The sequence below is a fragment of the Cydia splendana genome, chromosome 6, assembly GCF_910591565.1.
Source record: "Cydia splendana chromosome 6, ilCydSple1.2, whole genome shotgun sequence".
NCBI classification, from domain to species: Eukaryota; Metazoa; Arthropoda; class Insecta; order Lepidoptera; family Tortricidae; genus Cydia; species Cydia splendana.
The window spans coordinates 11,601,785-11,619,758 of record NC_085965.1 but is presented as its reverse complement, the minus strand read 5'-3'; the positions used below and the strand labels follow the sequence as shown (position 1 = coordinate 11,619,758).

The 17,974-nt window shown below is 35.4% G+C and overlaps 1 protein-coding gene across 2 annotated transcripts in view; it reads right to left on the bottom strand.

Annotated features, from left to right (window-relative positions):
* Window positions 1-17,974, bottom strand: part of LOC134791448 (uncharacterized) — a 53,354-nt gene that overhangs the window by 4,512 nt on the left and 30,868 nt on the right. For both annotated transcript variants that reach the window (XM_063762469.1, XM_063762470.1), the window contains exon 3: window positions 7,230-7,344. In XM_063762469.1, the coding sequence (XP_063618539.1) occupies window positions 7,230-7,344 (115 nt within the window). The remainder of the gene's footprint in view (window positions 1-7,229; window positions 7,345-17,974) is intronic.

Genomic DNA, 17,974 nt, shown 5'->3' with positions numbered 1-17,974 from the left:
AGTTGTGTTCAGAAACATACAGTGGAGTACAAGAAAAATTGTGGGATCCGAAAAGAGTCTGTTGTTGTACGTTGCGTACACACAAGAGTGACGGCGAGGGGCGAGATAACGGGTATTCGAGGCGTCGGCCGACTGTATGCGCCGGTACCGCTGGCACGGTCGGTCACCGCCTCACCTAACAACACTACTTCAATTGCTGACTAAACTTCCTGCATTTAAGAATACCCTCCGATGCAGGGCAACTCGGGTACATCATTTACGTTAACGGCTACCGCAGAGCAACGCCAGGAATGCAATTTTAATATTGTGCATGTATGTGCGCCGTGATTAGAATTCCACAGAGTACGTGGGCGATTATTGGTGTAATCAATAGCGCTACGGATACCTAATTAATATCAAATAAGCTAAGCATTATCAAAATGAACTCAACGCTTACTACTCAATATGCTATATTTTAGAATTTATCTAATTATATGTATAAATATTGTGCGCTTATGTATAAATAAATTTTTACCTACATTGTACTTATTTAATCGTTGCCGTTATTATAATAATAAATAATGCATTGGTGCTTATCAATTGTACATATTGTATAATTAAAAAGTGTATTGTATATAACAGTACGCCATATTTTTTTATATGTCATACTGTTTTAGTGGCATATTTTCATGAAAAAAAAAATGTAAAAAAAGAATTACTTATTTTCAGGTGGCGTCTCATTCTGTGGCCCTAACCACCGGTAGTTTGTGCCCTGTCCCGCTGACGGCGGCACCCTAGGTTAAGGTTTTGATAGTATTTTAATTATTAATACAATTTTCTTTCTAATTTAGGTACCTACTAAAATATCAATAATTTACATTAAATAGAAGATAGAATAATAATTTAATACATTTAAAACGTACTCGATTTTCATAGGAACCCTATTACACAGAGTAGAAGTAGTCAATTAAACTGTAAAAACCACAGAAAAGAAGTAAAATAAACTTTTGCCCTGGAAGTTCTCCTAGTTTCGAGACAGCATAGGCATGCTACGTTAGCACGTAGCAACGTCGTAGCCGACGTGTGGTCTACGGCGTAGCACTCTGCACTTGTACCGATGTATGAAACTTTCCTATGTGTTCCCCAAGAGTGAAAAAGCAAAGAAGATGAGGTGGTTTTCGAGCAATCAGTTATGTTATCATATAAAGACACAGCTTTCGGAACGCTTATGTAGATTATCCTTAAACAAGAATTTTTCTTTTGTAATCAATAAAAATTAAACCGAGAGAGAGTACATAACTCAAAAAGATATACCTAAGGAAAAGTCGTATACAAAAAACTACTAGATTTAAATACATATTATATTTTTTCTTTTTTCTCTAAGGAAACAAATTATTAATTTTTATTATTTTACGGGAAATGAAAGGTTTTTTTTTAATAAATTCCTAGGTTTAGTACCATTACATATCTACATTCGGTGTAATTGTAATTAAAAATACAATCAGAACCCAGATCATCGTTTTATTATTTATACAGTAATGAAACTGTCAATTTTGCATTTGTTTTTTTTGTAGATGTAGTGTAATTATGTTTCATGATTAGCACGTAGGGGCTGCCCACCGTTGACCGCAGACCAGATTCATAGTCCAATGAAACATGATGTGAACGATTCCCTTGGGTCTCCTCCGGCAATGATTGCAGTGCTTTACATTTACTTACATCCACTTCATTGCGTGCGGTTCAAGCAAAACTCTGATATCGACGAAATAAAATCACAATTTAACGAAATAATACAGTAATTTTATACATTTCGCGTTTGCGTTAAATCCGGTAGTTCTGATTTTTTGCAGGCGTGTTTATGATGTTAGCCCAATGAATAATACAAGTTTGTGACTTCGAGCACCGAACGCAACTTTGTCAAATATCGAAAAAACCGCGATAATTTCGGTTTTCTTTTAGATTTGGGTGATTATAACCCTAAAGGACTAGTTTTTGATAGTACCTTCTCCGGACGTTTTTAATGTGGACTAAATTTGCTACAATACGAGACTAGAATAGTCTCTGTACATCTAGTAGTTTCCGAAATAAAACCATTCAAAATTTACATTTTTTGAAATTGTGTTCGTAGGGTATGTATATATATGTGCAGTGAGTATGTACTTTTGTCTCAGGCGATGCAGCTGGGCACGATTGTTCCTAAGGTCAAACAAAGCTGATTTGGCCAGGTAGCTTGAAATCGTACCGTGCCTACCCCCCAAAAAGGGAGGCGCAAGGGTCGGATCACCAGGTCCAATCTATGCTAGATTTCTTCCTGCTCTTAGCAACTAGGGCAAGTGATATATCATTTTCATATAATTTAGGGATTCCTTATTCTATAAAGTATCACTTCGAAGCAGGCAGTCATACATTTTTTTGGAAAAATATGTAGCGGATTGAGTGACGATTTCCATAGAAATGTAATTATGGCCAAAATCGAAGGTTAAAAATGTTAAAAGAACACTTAACTTGGCGTTTTAATAGTATGAATATAATGTGCTCGTCCTTAAATTATATGAAAATGATATATAACTTGCCCTAGTTGCTAAAAGCAGGAAGAAATATAGCATAGATTGGACCTGGTGATCCGACCCTTGCGCCTCCCTTTTTTGGGGGGTAAGCACGGTACGATCTCGTGTCTACCGGCTCAAATCAGCTTTATTTGACCTTAGGAACAATTGTGCCAAGCTGCATCGCCTGAGACAAAAGTGCATACTCACTGCACATACTTACCCTACAAACACAATTTCAAAAAAATATAAATTTTGAAAGCTTTAATTTCGGAAACTACTACTCGTAGATGTACAGAGACAATTCTAGTCTCGTATTGTAGCAAATTTAGTCCACTTTAAAAACGTCCTGAGAAGGCACTATCAAAAACCTTTACCTTTAGGGTTATAATGGCCCAAATTTAAAAGAAAACCGAAATTTTCGCGGGTTTTTCGATATTTGACAAAGTTGCGTTCGGCGCTCGAAGTCACAAACTAGTATTATTCATTGGGCCAACATCATAAATAAGTCTGCAAAAAATCAGAACTACCGGATTTGACGCAAAAGAGCCAGGTTACAAAATTTGACAAAATTACTGGATTAAAAGAAGTCTTGCCTTTTACATCATTTGATGATTTTTTGTGTTCAGAAACCACGAATATGATAACCAAAATAGCTTTATTGAATTTTTGTGAGAGACGATGGACTTTGACATGCCATTTACCTTCGTTACGCTTTGAATATGCTTCAGTGAATAGAGAAACTAGACAGCTCTGTTCAAAATGATATTGCGTTAAACGAAATTGTTTTCTTATATTGATTATGCAGAATTAAACGATCAAATACTCAATTGATTTAGGTAAATTGTTTAATTTCATAACACTCACAGCTGATTACTGAATTCATTGAATAGCATTTGTAGTATATAGGGTAGCAATTTCATTTACGTTCAAGTTGGACGCCGCTAAATCGTATTACAATTGTATATAATCGTAGCTTACTTTGTATAGAAATTTTCACGCTTTGGTTTTGTATACTGAGTCGTGACTTGTTAACATTTGTGTCGCTTTACCTTAAATTCGGGTAAATCCATTCGACCCTCTCAGCAAATATCTACCCTATTACCTTTTCTTAATACCCATTAAGGTAAGTAGAAGTACCCGAGTTTGAAGCTAAGCTCATTTGTAGTTGCGAAGAGATGAATAATCCTACATAGTTAAATAATTTGCAGGTATATTAGATTAATTAACAACTTTGCAGAAGTCAGACGCTTTCTGTGACGCCGGCATCGCTAATTACGTTTTAGAAGATGTTGGTTGTGGGTATATCTGTAATATGCTTGAGGATAATACGGGGACACAATTAAACACAAATAAGGGAGTTAAACAATCCACTTCCATTATTTTTCTTTCTTTGTTTTTTTATATATGTGCACGAGCATTATTATTTAGTTACTTTGTTGTTTTGGTTTCTGTTACTCTCGAAAAATATAAAATACTTAGATAGAATTTTCCCCCTTATTCATACAACTTAGCAACCTTTTACAAACCTTTGTTAAATTTTGTCTGTTTCTAACAAACAGAAATGTCTAAATAACGGATTGGGATAACGATTAGAGTCTGTGCGGAAAGAGAAGAGTCGTAAAATGTGTTGGATTCCATACATTTTCGACTCTTCTCTTTCCACACAGACTCTATCAACCGTTTGATAGATTTGACAGACGATTATGAATAACACCATTAGTATTTTATACGTCTTCGAGTAAAAGACAATAGCGCAATAATACAGAGCTCGTAAAACGCCAACCGTAGATGAGCATATTTTGTTGGATGATGGGAAGCTGAGTTGACTTTTATTTGACAGCAACGCAGTCAGCAACATTCTCTAAGTATGTTTCACACCCAATTTTTCCGGTGTATTTTGAAGTTATTCCACTTTACAAAATTGTTATAGTTATGAAAGTTTACCGGACCCTTTTAAAGAGCAATAAAGTTTAAAATAAATACTAGGTATATTTGCAAGTTGGAGCACCCGAGCTTACGCTGAATACTAAATGGCAGGGTGAACTTTATTGACGCGCTACCGGTCTCTATTGGTTCAGGTGAGACTCGCCCGAGAAACTTCTTGTTCAGAACAAATACCTTATTCAATCTGACTACGTAGTATGTAATGTTTCCGGCTTTGGGAGTTCGAGGCATCCTTTTGGGGGTTTACCTATAATTTCATGCTAACTTACGTAGATAAAATAAAACAGAGCATCAAAGATTTATGTAAAATATGATACAATAAATTATTATTTCTTTGTACCTCAGCATGACAAATGCATTATCTTATTTTATTTATCTACATTTTAAATATCAAAAATTGACTCTGACGTCGTCAGGATTAACTGATATGGGTAAAAACTACCTTCTAAAAATTAGGTAAGTACACATATTTACTATTATATTAGAATCACTTGTAAATAATTGCATATCTGCCAATTTGTAAATTTAATGTTTCGACATGTTTAATTTTATCAAAATCTAAGTAATTAAAATCATATAAAGTAGGTATATACTTAATTATTCTTACAGCTGTTTTGTTCTTTGGATTTATTTGTTTATTAGCACATCACATGTACGTATGTATGTATTAAATCATTAAGAAGTAGATCGTTTTTAATTTTGATGGGCAGTCCAATCATCAGCAATCTTTCATCAGGTTCGTAGACATATAACGCGTGTATGTGTAATTCATATTAACCCACAAAACATAGTAATACTTATGCAATACATTTGCATTAAGCTCGACATATATCCGGATCAGCTTATGTGTACGTATCAGTTATGTGTGCCATGGCAGTTACCTACTGATTATTTGGTTACACCACGAATGCGTAATTCAGAACTGTAGGATTGTGTGCATTTACAAACATTATCTGACAGCCACACATGTCTTGTGAGAAAGCTACCCTGTATACATTTTATACCTACTCGACAAATTTTTTTGCCATTAGGATTCTTGATATCAATGCAGAAGACCGATTCCAACTTAAACTGATGCTAATTTGATATCAATCTGTTATCATTCACCCGTGCATTTCGCTTATACCTACTTATACTCGTATATTTAACGAACGAGCGAAGCGAAGTTCTTACAATCAACTTTGAACATACCTGCCTTTCTAGCACATCCCGGTATTTCGAGGTTTTTTATTTTTAAATGTAGCGCGTTTATGATTTTTTTCGTTATCGAGAGTTCTCTAACAAAATACTAGATATATATTAGGGCGACCGAGATGCATTGCGAGTATTAAGGTATCATTATTAAATCAAAAACAGATTTGGAAGCCGCTCCTGGTCCTCAGAAAACATATTGATCTGACAATCACACTAGGGTGGTCACGGCCTGCAAACAATGTTTGTATTCGACGATTGCATTAGGTGAACGACCATATACATAATACCGATTTGCAACATTGTTTTCCACTGCCAGTATAACCCGTGAATCCAATAACCGAATATCTATTCCTAACAACTTTTCTCCAGCTTAGGCAAGGGAAAGTTTTCAGATGCTTCGTGACAAATTGATTGTCGGATTTACGAGTGTTACTACTGAGTGCTTCCTACGACTTACAAAGTAAGTAGGAACCTAGACTTCAAAATATTTTTTTATATTAGAGATTTAAGACCGGTTTAATAAATATCCGTCACATAGTCGTTTTCGAAATAATGTTCCTCAATTACGTAAAGGAACTTAGAAAATACACATATTATTTTGAATGTTAGCAACGGTTCATAATTTATTTATTTATTGCTTTTATAGGTTTACAATAGGTCTTATAAGTAGAAACGGTACGTCCACCACAAACCATGCCAGACCACTGCATTGTGCAGTGTTATGATATCCAAATTGAGTTTCAGTAAAATTCCAATTAATACGATTTTATCATTAATTACGAGATATACTTAGAGCTAAAATGTAACGTATTTTTATAAAATTGGCCCCCGGGCCTACGTTGAACTAAAGCTGTTGATGTCCCGATCAAAGTAGGTATGTTTGTTTTTCTGTTATCTTACATAGGCGTTTAAATAATGGTTAATGGTTAATTGATCGACGTTGATCGTACATCTACAGCTCTGTAATATAATTAAACTATTGCACTCTGTTATCTCAATGAAGTTTATGGAATGAACGACTGTTGAAATACATTTTATTAAAGGGACATCGAAATCTATACATACATATATTTTGAACAGTCAGCATTAAACAAGAAACTGGTGGCAACTAATGTGGCCAAGTATACGGTAAAATAATCCTTACATAGACATACCTGTGGTAACAGAGGTTTGTATTTTGCCTCTTTGGCAGTTAAACTTGATGCTGACTGTAACTTTAAAAATTAAAACCAAGGAAATAAGCAGTTAAGGTTCGGGGATATAATTTAAATTCAATAGAGCTTTGCGCAAGTTTTATATTGATTACTGTTTTAATAACAGCAGAAATAACTTTAATTTACTCCGGTCGCTTTGAGATAACCGAGTTTAAGGGCCAGCCAACACTAGCGTCTCCCGAGCGTCGGCGTCTAGTTAACTTTATGGCTGTAGCTCGACGCACAGTTGGCGCAATTGCACAGCGACGCCATTTCCCATAGAGCTAACTAGACGCCGACGCTCAAAAGACTCTAGTGTGGTGCTTAATAATATATAGTCTGGTAAATGAAATGTGGTCGGTGACCGTACCTGCGGACGCCGCCGTGGCCGGGCGGCGCGGTGGAGTGCGGCACGCCCGGCGGTACCTGCGCGCCGCCTTGCACACCGCCTTGCGCGCTGCCCTGCGGCGCGCACACACAACACCCTGCGCTCACAAAAAATAACACTTACTTTTGGTCAACCGAAAGTCTGACTTATGAACTACACACAGTATAGCGCACACAACACCCAATGCTCACAAAATAATGGTATTTTTTATTTAGTGTTAAATTACAAGACACACAACACCCTACGCTCGTAAAAACGTCTTAGCTCTAGTTCCATTAACGACAATTGGCGGACTGATCAACATCGATGCGCAGTGAAGTATGAAACTTCCCATACAATTAAATTTGGCGAACCTTTTAACGGTGACGGACTCTTTGGCTGTCCGGGTACCAATACCTAGTACAAACTACTTATTTCCCGTTGCTGGATCCAGACAATTTATATGGTACATGGCACCCGTATAAGATAAAAGTTTTTGTATTAGTACATCTGCTAATTAGTGGCGCGTAAATACCTAAGTATTATAGTTACACAAAACACGCGATACCCTGCAATCACAACAAAGTTTCATGTCTATTGACTTTTGGATAGGTCTACTGCTGCTTTATATTGAGAATAGAATAGAATAGAAAAAGTTTATTTGGTGTCAAAATAAAACATAACCTAAAAATACATCTTATTCTAATACATACTAACACCAAAATGGATGCCACTTAGCATTTACCGATGGCTAATATACTTAGCCACAGCATTTACCGATGGCTAATATACTTAGCCATGGCGCTGGTTTTCAGGGCAACCAGAGAGAAAAACACAATAAAATTAAATTAAAAAACAAAACTAAGCTAACACGTGGGAGAAGGTGAGTTTAAACTATAGCCAGACAAAAAACAGTAATTACGTACATATAGTGTGTGCTTTGAATAATTAGACAGTAAAAGTACGTGTCTGTAAACATAAAGCAAACTTAATAACTACCTAAATACAAGTATTAAGTAATGATAATAACATCTAGCCAAGTACATCAGCTCCACTGACAATAACATCTAGCACAGTAGGTACACACACTACTTGAGCGCACCAAGAATATAAAAATTACTATAGTTCAGTGTGGTCGCTAAAACTAAATCTAATGAACGAAACAGGCATGGCCTTGTCCGTGCCTAAAAAAATACCCATGTGTTTTCAGAACAGAACTTCAAAAAATACTTGTGTATAAAAATACGGCGTAACTTTCTGTCTCCACGTCACAATAGGTATATACCTACGTTAAAAATTACACGCCACACATTTAAAAATAACATTCCTTTGCGGGGTCTAACATAAATAGCAGAGCCCTGTGTTCATAATAGGAGGTTATTTTTATCATCAGACCATCAATGTCCCGTCAGCGTCTTTACGTATAAAAATAATAGGGTAACGTTGGGGCTGTTTTGCATATAAAGGACTGGCGACTCATCCAATGTAGCTTGTATTTAATTAGCGACATAAAAAAATCTATCGTTCAATGTCACTGGGTGTAAAACTAATTCCGTTTGTGCGATTTGTGGGATATGTTCAGAACTGTAAGTTTCTGAACGTAGTGCCAAACTTTTTCAATAAAAATAGCAAACAACAAATAAGAAGAAAAAAATATAGTTATTGGAGAGTTTTACACGTTTATAACTATTTATCACAGAAGTTGTTGATAATCTGTGAATTGACTAAGTATAAGTATTTCACTTCGTTAGTTTCATTTGATTTATTCAAAAAGTATTTTTAGCATCATAGTCGTCGTAAAAGCAAGGGGTTCTTGCAAGCAATTTTTTCCTCCAGGCGCCTGACGTCAATTTTCCTTGTTTCGCTTTCCCGTCTATTATTATATTGTTGCATGAAGAAATGAAGGGGAATTAGGACAAGGCTCGCCGCACAATGACAGGCTTTGTAAGGTGTGCTGCTCCTGATACTTCTGCGGAACAATGCGGCTGGACTACTATCCATTGTTTTCATTTTAGTCTCAATAGAGCACGTCTGTCTCCTTTATAAAGGAATCAACACTTCGTTTTCACGAAATGAGTAAATTTGAATGAGCAATTTTATGCGGTTTTGTGTGAACTTTATTTAGATATGTTAGGTGGTTTTATCATTCGAAATAAGATATTTAAATTTTACTTCCAAAACCTGCGGAGTTGGGTACATATACCTAAACATTATTCAGTAATACACAAAGAAAATTGAATGACAATTTATCTCGCACTGTTGAAAACTGAAAACCATAAAAAATTACCATTTACCAAAAAATACCCAAGGAAATATCCAGATTTCAAAATTATGATATTAATTTGATATCAGCCACTATAGTATCCGTAAACTAAACTCACGACCGGGGTCGTAAAACTAATCATTGACACTTGCCTGATCATGGCAAGAGATATAGTGACCCCGGTCCTTTGGTTTGCGGCTACTATAAGATTCGAAAGAGACGCAATAATATTTTGAACCAAATATTATATTTCAAAATCTGAACATGCTTCTTAGTTCGGTTGAAAAGAGCAAGAGAAAAGGCGTCTGTAAAGCCGTAAAGCCGGACTCTCGCCGGCCGTGGCAGTAAAGGCGTTCTCTGAGGACGGACAGCGCCGGTATCGCACTAAATTACTGCTACCACTAACGGTTTAATACTTTTGAATTAAAAATATTTCAAGCTTCGAATTTATTTTTATTCACCCTACAGAAGTATCTTTATCTATTTCATTTGTCATCTCGAGGTGTAATAACCGTCGTACGTATGGTTATTTTCTTAACAACTTTAATGTCACTGGCGGACTTTCATGTCTATTGACCAAGTGACAAAAAGTTAGAGATCAATCTTGAGATTCTTGAATATTGTCACAAAATTAGCATGTTACTGTAACGAAAGTAATACTGTTCTTCGACAGAAATTGGCTTGGAAAGCTTTTACTTATCACTTTATCACTGACACTCTTCCATGTCCTACCGTCGTGTCCTTATTAACACTAGGTATTTAAGTAAATACTTTAGTTAGATAAACTGCACTCTGTGAGCGATATAAATACCAGTATGTTTTTTTTGACGGCTGACTTATTATCACTTTATAATTTGTCACAGGCTTCATCAACTTTAAATGCCTTAATCGTCGAGAGTGCGCCAGGACTTACAAAAGTTCAACTGTGTCAGGACATGAAAGAAATGTACTTTTTATCGAAAAACTACCAACTTTTGGGTTATTTTTATTTAGATTCAGAATCACGAGGATTATTGATTAAAAAGATAAAAAAAAAATAGTTTCCCCAGTGGTTCCAACAAAATTTAGACGTCACTTTTGTGAAGGTCCATACAAAATATATTTGAAAATGTGTCACAAAAAGGAAAATTTTTTTGAACACTTTATTTCCTTATTAAATCGGTAGTAGTCCTCGTGATTCTGAATAGTTCTAATAACCTAAAAGTTGATAATATGTCGAAAAAAAGTAAATACACTTTTTACTTAAAATGCCCATCACGTCGTTTATCTCTCGTACCCAAATCTTTTCTAAAATAGTGAGATAGTGAAGATTTAATTACACAAACGGCGGCAAACGGCTGAAACGTCGGAATTAAAGGTAAAAATAATGAAATTATATCGCGGTAGACCCGTTTGTGTAATTAAATATATGTACACAAACGGGTTTACCGCGATATAATTTCATTGTTTTTACCTTTAATTAAACAATGAAATTATATCGCGGTAGACCCGTTTGTGTAATTAAATATGTGTAGGTACAAAACGCGAGAGTTTAAAGTGTTATAGTAAAGATTGTTTATTCTTATCTTTATTGCGTGATATCGGGAACATTTTACACTATACGTCCTGTCTCGGTAGTGCTTTCTTATAGCCATTCAGGGATATTCTTGATGGATATTGATTGTCATTTTACGCGACAAAGACAATGCCAAGTTGTAGTTTAAAAAAGTCTTATTATTGGACGGTAGGTCAGATTTCACCGCGGGCCAAAAACTGAGCACAGTGTATAATATGCGCTTAAGTGTGGGCAAGTATTACTAACTTAACTAGTGAACACTTGGATATGCTTTATGTAAGGCAAGCGCGAAACTTGAACTACTGAGCTACATTATATCGATGACGTTGCAGTATCGGGTGAACCTCAAGATTATGTATTCACTAGGTTTACCGCACCGTCTTCAGCAAGCCAATATAGCAATAGTTTTCGATAATGCATAGTTGTTATGGTTGTTGAGGTCAAGTAACACTAGTCTCGAGGATTCATTCGTGATAAGTTATAAATTTGGTACCTATCCTAGCAGGAAATGGGGCTATATTACATATATCATCGAACATTTACATGCCAAATGGCAGAATGTAGTGTATAAGTGCATGTCTTGCACTCTTGTATGTTCATGTGAATAAATCATGCATTCTTCCATATTTTGTTTTTATTGTGATCATAACCTGTCTTATGTATAATAAAGTGTTTACATACATACTTATTAAGTTAATATACAATTGTACATGTTAGCATGGTAACTTGAAAATCGCCGAGGATTCCAATAACTAAAAGTTGTACCTACCTATTTGAACTAGAGGCCTGTTCATATTTCTTTAGCCAGAAATGTGACTGTTGACAGCTAACAGGTCATATCAATAACCATTTGATAACACTCAATTACAATATTCTTTCCATTGAATTTATTTAGCGATAAAATATTATGTCAATACAATATGATCATAAACATACATCGGGGTTTTCGGAGCGGGAATGATTTCGTGTATTTATAACTTTGTTTATTGTAAAATAATTACCAAACTATGAATTAAACGTAGGTAGGTAGTAAGGTCCAAATGTGCTTAGAAATGTTAAATTAGTATCTTTTTTACAGTTTTTACCTGTTAATTGGCTAGTGTGAAACATTCCCGCTCCGAAAACCCCGATGTATGATCATAAAACTACTAACTAATCTAGCTTACTGACTAACTTATACTAAAACTAAACTAAACCACGAATTAAATATAAAAAACCATTACAATTAGAATAGGCCTCCAACTCCTAGTAATTTTTAAGTACTGATAGCACTGAGGTTTGCTTGGTTATTATTTATTTTAAAAATAAGTTGGTGCATTTAGTGTAGATAGTTATCTGCAGAACTAACTAACTAGGTAACTAGACCCACAGATGCTTGCAATTACAGAGAAGTTACATTCCAAAGCTTTTCCTTTAAATTACGTTCTTGAAAAATGAAAAAAAAAAAATTAAAAATATAATACTACTTATAATACTACTTCATAATAAATTCTTAGTTAAAACTTCTTTATAACAATCTTGTTTTCTGAAAGTTCTTTCGGAAATATACTCAGCACTTAATGTTCATCTGCACGAAATAAGTGGAATTTATTACACCTTCGGTAAGTGAACACGGTGTGTTGCATTAAGGTACAGTTCGGATTCAGACTACACCAGCAATACTGCAGCAGTATTGCAGCACGACATTAATGCTGCCATATAAAGTGTCATTCTATGGAACTTGCTAACTATGTAAACAAAAGTCACTAGTAAAGTCATCAGTCAGAGACAATTTCAATATGGCGGTTTGTTTAACATAGTTAGCAAGTTCCACAGAATGACACTTTAGTGCTATGCTGCTAAATGGTTCGTTAAAAGTACTGTTTTAACGTTTCCTTCAGCAATGCAGTCGGCTGCATTACTGCAGCAAATGTCATAATCGATGTTGATGCTAGAATTTTGATATTTGCAGCAGTAATATCAGGGTACAATACTGCAGCACTAATATTGTACTGATGTAGTCTGAATTCGGACGATACCGGAAAACTAGTTTGGAAGAGTAGCTCTGGAGTAGCTAACTTCTCTTGACGGTAATGAATATTTATCAATTGAAATTTTATCAAAATTAATATCTTGGATTTCACCTACGGTTTAACTCACGTGTGTCACTCTCGCGATATGTTTCACTTTTATTGCTTGAAAAAGGAGAAATTTACTTTAACAACTTTAAGTTGTGTTTGTCTGAGTGAACAATATTTGATGAATAACTTTGTACTTAACGATATTCTATATTTTAATAAGATACTACTGGAAACCCAAAAAAAAACTTTAACAATGTTGTTGTTGATATTAAGTTTTTGTTAACAAAAAGTTAATTGATATGGTAAACAGTTGAGGAAATATTTTTTAAAGTTTTGTATTTTATTGATCAAGTTTTGTATATAATAGCAATGAACGTTTTTAGTCGCCTTAAAATAATTAGGAATTACCTATGTTATCTTTCCGTGTTTACGTTTTTTTATGGCTGCTATTTAACTGATCACCAGATTTAGTAAAATTTAATACCAAAAAAATATATTTTAGCACCCTAAAATAATGAATGATCACCAAAATTATAACACCATTTTAATGTGAAATGATTACCAATTTTTTTTACATTTTAGTATCCTTTTAAAGGAAATGACACCAAACTAATCATTATTAACCCAAAAATTGTAAATGATTACCAAATTTCAAACCCCATTTTAATGTGAAATGATAACCAAATTTTTACATCTTGCTATCCTATTAAAGAAAATGACACAAAAATAATCACTGTAAACCCAAAAATAGTAAATGACCACCAAAATTAGAACTCCATTTTAATGTAATATTATAACCAAATTTTTAAATCTTGCTATCCTATTAAAGCAAATTACTCCAAAATAATCATTGTAAACCCAAAAATAGTTTATGACCACCAAAATTTTAACCACATTTTTATTAAAAATGTGCAAATATTTAATATAATACTATCAAGTTAATTAATCCACTTCGTCACCTTTTTCTAGGGGCTGTCCATAAATTACGTCATCGATTTTTGACGATTTTGGACCCCCCCCCCTATAATCATCCAAAAATCATGCTTCAAATGACCCCATTTCCTCCTACTTCATGCTACCGTCATCCGATGTCCAGACCCCCCCCCCTAATTTGAAATGACGTAATTTATGAATAGCCCCCTAGTAGCATTTTATTTCTGTAACAGTCGCAGTTCTAACCTAACCTAACCCACTTTTCTAGTAGCATTTCGTTTCTGTAAGGGTCGCAGTTCAACCTAATCTAACCCACTTTTCTAGTAGCATTTCTTTTCTGCAAGGGTCGCAGTTCAAACCTAACCTAACCCAGTTTTCTAGTAGTATTTCTTTTCTGTATGGGTCGCAGTTCAAACCTAACCTAACCTACTTTTCTAGTAGCATTTATTTTCTGTATGGGTCGAGTTCAAACCTAACCTAACCCACTTTTCTAGTAGCATTTCTTTTCTGTAAGGGTCGCAGTTCAAACCTAACCTAAGCCACTTTTCCAGTAGCATTTCTTTTCTGTAAGGGTCGCAGTTCAAACCTAACCTAACCCATTTTTCTAGTAGCATTTGGTTTCTGTAAGGATCGCAATTCAAACCTAACCTAACCCACTTTTCTGATAGCATTTCTTTTCTGTAAGGGTCGCAGTTCAAACCTAACCTAACCTACTTTTCTAGTAGCATTTATTTTCTGTATGGGTCGTAGTTCAAACCTAACCTAACCCACTTTTCCAGTAGCATTTTTTTCTGTAAGGGTCGCAGTTCAAACCTAACCTAACCCACTTTTCCAGTAGCATTACTTTTCTGTAAGGGTCGCAGTTCAAACCTAACCTAACTCATTTTTCTAGTAGCATTTGGTTTCTGTAAGGGTCGCAATTCAAACCTAACCTAACCCACTTTTCTGATAGCAGTTTGGTTCTGTAAGGGTCGCAGTTCAAACCTAACCTAACTCACTTTTCTAGTAGCATTTCGTTTCTGTATGGGTCGCAGTTCAAACCTAACCTAACCCACTTTTCTAGTAGCATTTCGTTTCTGTATGGGTCGCAGTTGAAACCTAACCTCACCCACTTTTCTAGTAGCATTTCGGTTCTGTGAGGATCGCAGTTCTAACCTATCCTAACCCACTTTTATAGTAGCATTTCGTTTCTGTAAAGGTCGCAGTTCAAACCTAACCTAACCTACTATTATAGTACCATTTCGTTTCTGTAAGGGTCGCAGTGCTAACCTAACCTAACCCACTTAACTGATAGCAGTTTAACGTACTTTTCTAGTAGCATAACGAAATGCTACTAGAAAAGTAGGTTAGGTTAGGTAGGTATGCGGTGCGGGGTATGGGGGGTTGAGCGGGAGGGGCTAGTAATTTTGGCATCAGTTTACTTTATTTGGTAATATGTATACATTTTTTGGTAATCATAGTGGTTTATTTAGGTGAAAGTATCGCATTAATTTGGTCTTCAAGATTTGGTGATCATTAATGATTTTGGGTGGTCATTCAATATATTTTGTATTTGAATACAATTTGAAGGGCAGTCGTAATTAAAACGGTGGTACTTTTGTATTTTTAGGCCATATTTTTTTGGTGTTCAATAATTTTTTTTGGTAAGCATGTTTTTTTTATTTAGGGTACTTACCAAAGTATTTTTTGGTGGTCATTATATTTGTAGCCTTTTTTTTATTGAGTAAAGATACGAGTTATCAAATGAAACTGTAAATAAACATTTAGCTGGTTTATTTACCCATTTAATTGAATAGTTAATTGATATCGAGTTAAACCGTAAAATTAGCTTAATGTTAATACGACTCGCGACAGTTTAAACTCAATCTTGGATCTCGTTTGAATATGCACTTGATTGTAAGGAGTAGATTAACTAAATACGGAGCCAAATTAATCGGCAATGACTATAGGTACTGCTACTAATTTGCAATTGAGAAGTATTTAAATCGATGCCATGCTGCAGGAAGCGAACCACTAATTAATGCAATGCGAATAGTTTGATTAGTGGGACTATCCATGACCCCTCTGAGAGCTTTAAAATTATCTCCATTAGGTACCAATGTAAATGAAACTTTGACACTGTAAAAAAAGCAAGGTTAGTAAATATAGGTCGTATTAGGTACTTGTGAATGTATTGATCATTTTGATCGGATACGACGTGATTATTGAAGCTTTGTCTTTATAAATGTTATTTTTTAGGGTTCCGTTCCGTACCTCAAAAGGAAAAAACGGAACCATTATATTAGGATCACTTTGCTGTCCGTCCGTCCGTCTGTCTGTCAAGACCCTTTATCTCGGGAACGTTTGAAGGTATCGAGTTCAAATTAAAACCATATATTCAGGCCTACAGTCCATTGAAGCTATGAAAAAATCAAACTTCTAAGTTTACGTAAAAAAAAGATAGGGCCGTTTATGCCGCAAAAATCGTATATTTCGACACTCTCAAGGGAATCAAAATTCATAGGGTACTTCCCGTTGACCTAGTACTATGAGACTTGGCAAGTAATATCGCCTTACACTTTGTAGTGTACAGAGAAAAATCTCCAAAAAAATATATAAAAATAATATATATATTTGTACGGAACCCTCGGTGGGCGAGTTCGACTCGCACTTGCCCGGTTCTTTTAAGATTTACAGGTATAGGAGGTTTCTTTTCTGGACAAGGTATAAAAAACACTAAACAAAAAAGAAGATACTAGCTAACGATAACTAACAGTAGGGAACTTCGATACCTTGATCACGTTACACTCGAAACGATTGAGAAAACATAGTTTATTTTTGTAGAAATGTATTAAGATCGAATTAATCACGATTTTACTTAATTTTCATGCTTAACTTGCTTTTGGATTTTCTAAGTTTAAAAAAAATATCGGACTATATCCAAGTTATGGGCAAAACGGTAAAAACCGTTCCGAACCGTATTTAGTACCGCGAACGCGATTTAATGCAGTCGCGGAAACGCATTTCATTCGTATGTGTCGGTGAGTGATTGAAGAGCGTTACAAAGAGCTATGAGAGTCGTTAACGCGGTAATGTCAGGTCTTGCATTTCCAACGCTTTTCTAAAACAGCCTCAGGCAGTCTAGTTAAAGTATCATCCCTGATTACGCCTAGTTGTGGTCTATCTCGAGGTCAAGTAATACTAGGGACTTGGTGGAGAGAAATGGAATCGAACTTGACAGCAGAAGTTCAGAACGACTGATTGATATCAACGTGCATTATGCATCGCATCACATGCACCGATTTAATTATGCTTTCATACGCCGACACCACCCCAGAACTGATCTCATCAACCTACGGTGACAAGGCTAGATCATATTTCTCTTATAAATATCTACATTTCCGCATTTTAGATTTTATAAAAAATGTTGGAGCTGGAGAAAACCCAAATACCTATTTCCATTTACTTCATAGCTGAGCGGAGTGATTGCGTTCCAGAGCGCTAGAGGTCACATCACAATCACCACAGGACAATGACAAAATACATTCTATAATATGTCCGCCGCACATAGTCCATTATAGTCGCCCTGTACAATGCCGAGATGATGACTTGTAAAGAATGCAGAGTTATTATAAAAAGGTGACCGGGTGTTGTGTGAGCTTTCGCTGCAATCATAATAGAGTGAAGAGGTAGTAGGGTGAATCCGGGACACTTGCCCAGGTGGGAGACTTGACCCATTATATAAAGAAAAGTGTCGAAATCAAAATATTTATTATTTAGCATACATATATCATGTCCGGATAGGTATCGTTAGGTGATATTGGAGTTCTGATAAATTGAATAATTTGATTTTGGCACCTTTTTGATAAAATGGTTCAAGTCTCCCACCTGGGCAAGTCTCCCGGACTCCCCCTATTATTCGTACCAACTTATGGAACGTATCATCATTTCAGAACGT